Below are 4,077 nucleotides of genomic sequence, written 5' to 3' on the forward strand. Positions count from 1 at the left end.
ATGTGAGCGAGCCTCCAGAGCAAGTCGGACAAAATGACTAACCATCATGCAACGTACTAGCAAGACGTTGATCGCAACTGCGCAGGTCTGCGCAGGTCTCGCTTGTCTCAAACAAGCCTACTATGTGCCCGTGATAAATACACACACACACACACACACACACACACACACACACACACACACACACACACACACACACACACACACACACACACACACACATTATTGTATATAGTTGAGTTTTGACAGCATCCATCAAACTAGATTTGTTGCCTTAATGGTCTTTTTTCTAATATTTCTGTGTTTCTGAACCATATCTGTGTCTGCATATAATGTTCGTATTTAGTCTCCTGATTTTAAATGGGAATTAAATAATTTGAGTGTTCCCAAAGAACCGGTGTTCTGCAGTGTGTGTGGGCCTACTGTACTGTTGCACAGTTTACTGTAGAAACTATGTCCAGGACAACTTGACAAGGTATTTGGAAGTTTTGGAAGATTCATAGCTAACCACACTGAAGATTATGGAGGTATTGATCAGTCTTCTCATATCTCTAACATCACCAGAAGTCATAATTTAAGGGGTCATTTCTCAAAATTTCCCCTGTGTGGTTTATTCACCATTACAATAGCCCCACCTAAAATAATTTCCACCAGTCGCCACTGACTGCGTTGATCCTAATCGCGCAGGTCTTGAACTTTTATTTTGAAATCCATACATGCAAAGTAAAAGGAAGTCGAATTACGCGCATGCGCAACAGCCACACACGTTGTGTTGCGCATGCGCGTAATTCGACTTCCTTTTACTTTGCATGTATGGATTTCAAAATAAAAGTTCAAGACCTGCGCGATTAGGATCNATTAAATATCAAATACTAAAAACAACTAATAGCTAATTTCTCATCGTACTAAATAAAATGATGTGTGTGTGTGTCTCTGTGTGTGTGTGTGTGTGTGTGTGTGTGTGTGTGTGTGTGTGTGTGTGTGTGTGTGTGTGTGTGTGCTAGCTCCTCGGTGTTCGCAGTCTACTTTAAACATAAAGACCTTGTTTTTCCCCCCTTCACATTGACCTCTCACCCCATGATTAAATGTTGTTAGAAGTGTCATTTTTTTCTCGTCAGATAACTCACATTTAAGAACTTCACAGATGAAATCCTTTTGGGGTTTTTCATGGTTGCCGTCACAGAGGCGGTCTCCAGGTCGTAGATGTTCACCTCGTCGTTCACCACGACCACATATTTATCCCCATCAGGAGACCATCGGACTATGTGTGCGTCTGTTAGAAGTGTAAAAGAACAATTGATTTCAAACACACTGATCACACATTCATTAAAGAACTTGAACAGTCCTTAATTAGAGAATTAAAAAAGGAGGCTTACTCCGTTTTATGTTTTTGATGAAGGCCGATCTTCCGTTTGTTAGATTCCATGTTCTAAAAAGGGATACAAACATGCAAAAGTTATTTCTTTAAATATATTTGTCTTGTTAATACATACTGCTATTCCTATTTACAAGACCATATTTGTATAGGTTTAAAAAAAGATTAGCAAGCAACAGATGCTTATCCCAATTTAACTGAAAAGATAATATCATAAAAACTATAAAAGAATGATTTAATACGATTGTCTTTTTGTGATTTTACCTGAGAGTTTTATCTGTCCCGACTGAAAGTGCAATTTTTCCAGACGGATGGACGGACAGCGACGTGACCTGACCTCTGAGGAAAAACAGGTAGATAAAGAGAGTTCATTTGAGTCGTCGTGGCAATACAAATCCAAGACAACACTATCACGTGCTACAAGTGCCACTGCAGCATCTCTCTCTCTCTTCTCTCTCTCTCTCTCTCTGCTTACTGGTGAGCTTTGATGGATTTCAGACAATCCCACTTCTTCGTGCCCCAAACACAGATGAGTCCATCCTCTCCTCCGCTCAGTAAATGAGACGTCCCGTAAAACTCCAGGCAGGAGATGGTGCCTGCATGACAGAGAAGTTGAGCTCAGGTGCGCAAACATCAAGCTAGAGTCTTTTCATTTCTTGGTAAAAAGCGAACAAGGTCAATTCTTTGATGATTATTTAAACTTGATTGATGGGCTAGCAGTATAGAAAATGTAACAAAGTCTATCACACCAACGGGATAAAAGTGCCCCAACAGCCATTTAAACATTACAAATCAAGAAACAAAAGCCGTTTGCTACAGCACTTTTACCAGAGATCTCCATGCCACTAAGCCACAGCTACTCCTGCCATATTGTAGAATTGGTGTTCATGACTTGATGTTAAATAGGTGATATCCTGAAGATGTCTCACCATCGTGATGCAGCAGGGCTCCGTGTTCGATCTTCTTCTTCATGTCGTACAGCTGGATGGTCTCATCTTTGCTTCCTGTGACCACAAACCTCTCGCTGGCTGCTGCGGCTGATATAGACGCTGTGTGGGCGTGATGAGTGAACTCTGCCTTCGCTGTCCACTCCTGCAGGACAAACAATAAATACATGTTTTCAACGGTATAGAACATTTTAAGGGGATTTGTTGTTGTTGGTGATAAAGTGTTTTATTTTCCTTCCTTTGTTTAGACATTTTGCCGTTTATTTCTTAAGATATTTATATATTATGATCTTTAATAAGCTTATAGTGGGTTTCGACCTCACCTGCAGAAGTATTATTTTTTTCGTCAGATTTTTCCTTTTAAAAATTAACAATATAAAATAGTTATTTATTTAAAGGACAGTAAACAATGTCCCATTTAAACCATGGTTTCTTATAGTGCTTTTGAATGTAATTGATCCTTTCAAATGTATTTTGTATCTACACCCAAGTCTGTTAATGTGATAACTTATTAATTGACTGTCCATCATTCCTTTAAAATACATCCTATGGTCATAGCATCACACACAAGTTGTTTTACCCTGTTGTACATCAATCACAGCGACAGACGCGTTTTTAAGAAACTACAGCTTAGACCCTTTTTGCTAAATAACTAACAACTAATAAATAACTTTAACTTACTGGTTCATCAGTGTTAACTCTGTACCCAAAGGTGACCTGCTCGTAGCTCCCAGCTATCAGCCCCAGTACAGCTGCCATGCTGTCGCTGCACAGGGCTAAGCTATCAGGCTAGTTAGCTTTCTTTAAACTTCAGCTTCCCTGTCAACTAGATTTAGCAACAGCTAATAACAGGTAATGATACTCCAAAATAGGAAACACATGCGAAACAACGATAAAACACGTAAAGAGTTGGTCAATCTATTAAAACACGGAAATATGTAGCTACGTTTTTTGCGTTAACAACTTCCAAAACAACGTGTGTGGCTGTTGCGCATGCGCGTAATTCGACTTCCTTTTACTTTGCATGTATGGATTTCAAAATAAAAGTTCAAGCGCAGTTGACTGCTCAAACCACTGAGCAGGCAGGATTGATTTGAAATGATTGGATGACATGACCTTTTTTTTCGTCCCTTGGAGATAGGGGGGTGTCCCTACACAACAGGCTTGTTTGAGACAAGCGAGACCTGCGCAGACCTGCGCGATTAGGATCAACGCAGTCAGTGGCGACTGGTGGAAATTATTTTAGGTGGGGCTATTGTAATGGTGAATAAACCACACAGGGGAAATTTTGAGAAATGACCCCTTAAATTATGACTTCTGGTGATGTTAGAGATATGAGAAGACTGATCAATACCTCCATAATCTTCAGTGTGGTTAGCTATGAATCTTCCAAAACTTCCAAATACCTTGTCAAGTTGTCCTGGACATAGTTTCCACAGTAAACTGTGCAACAGTACAGTAGACCCACACACACTGCAGAACACCGGTTCTTTGGGAACACTCAAATTATTTAATTCCCATTTAAAATCAGGAGACTAAATACGAACATTATATGCAGACACAGATATGGTTCAGAAACACAGAAATATTAGAAAACAGACCATTAAGGCAACAAATCTAGTTTGATGGATGCTGTCAGAACTCAAATATATACAATAATATGTGTGTGTGTGTGTGTGTGTGTGTGTGTGTGTGTGTGTGTGTGTGTGTGTGTGTGTGTGTGTGTGTGTGTGTGTGTTTGTGTGTGTGTGTGTG

At 39.8% G+C, this 4,077-nt stretch overlaps 1 protein-coding gene across 1 annotated transcript; it reads right to left on the bottom strand.

Moving 5' to 3' along the window:
• Positions 1–1,100: 1,100 nt before the first annotated feature.
• On the bottom strand, positions 1,101–3,322 carry pak1ip1 (PAK1 interacting protein 1). The gene is made up of 6 exons (XM_010777517.1): positions 3,004–3,322; positions 2,305–2,467; positions 1,851–1,971; positions 1,640–1,714; positions 1,377–1,429; positions 1,101–1,273 (listed from the first exon to the last, which is right to left on the bottom strand). Exons 1-6 carry the CDS (start codon positions 3,079–3,081, stop codon positions 1,101–1,103), a joined length of 663 nt encoding a protein of 220 aa, XP_010775819.1. The 5' UTR covers positions 3,082–3,322.
• Positions 3,323–4,077: the final 755 nt, after the last annotated feature.

This window comes from Notothenia coriiceps, unplaced genomic scaffold (assembly GCF_000735185.1).
Source record: "Notothenia coriiceps isolate Sejong01 unplaced genomic scaffold, NC01 NC01_scaffold00018249, whole genome shotgun sequence".
Taxonomy (NCBI): Eukaryota; Metazoa; Chordata; class Actinopteri; order Perciformes; family Nototheniidae; genus Notothenia; species Notothenia coriiceps.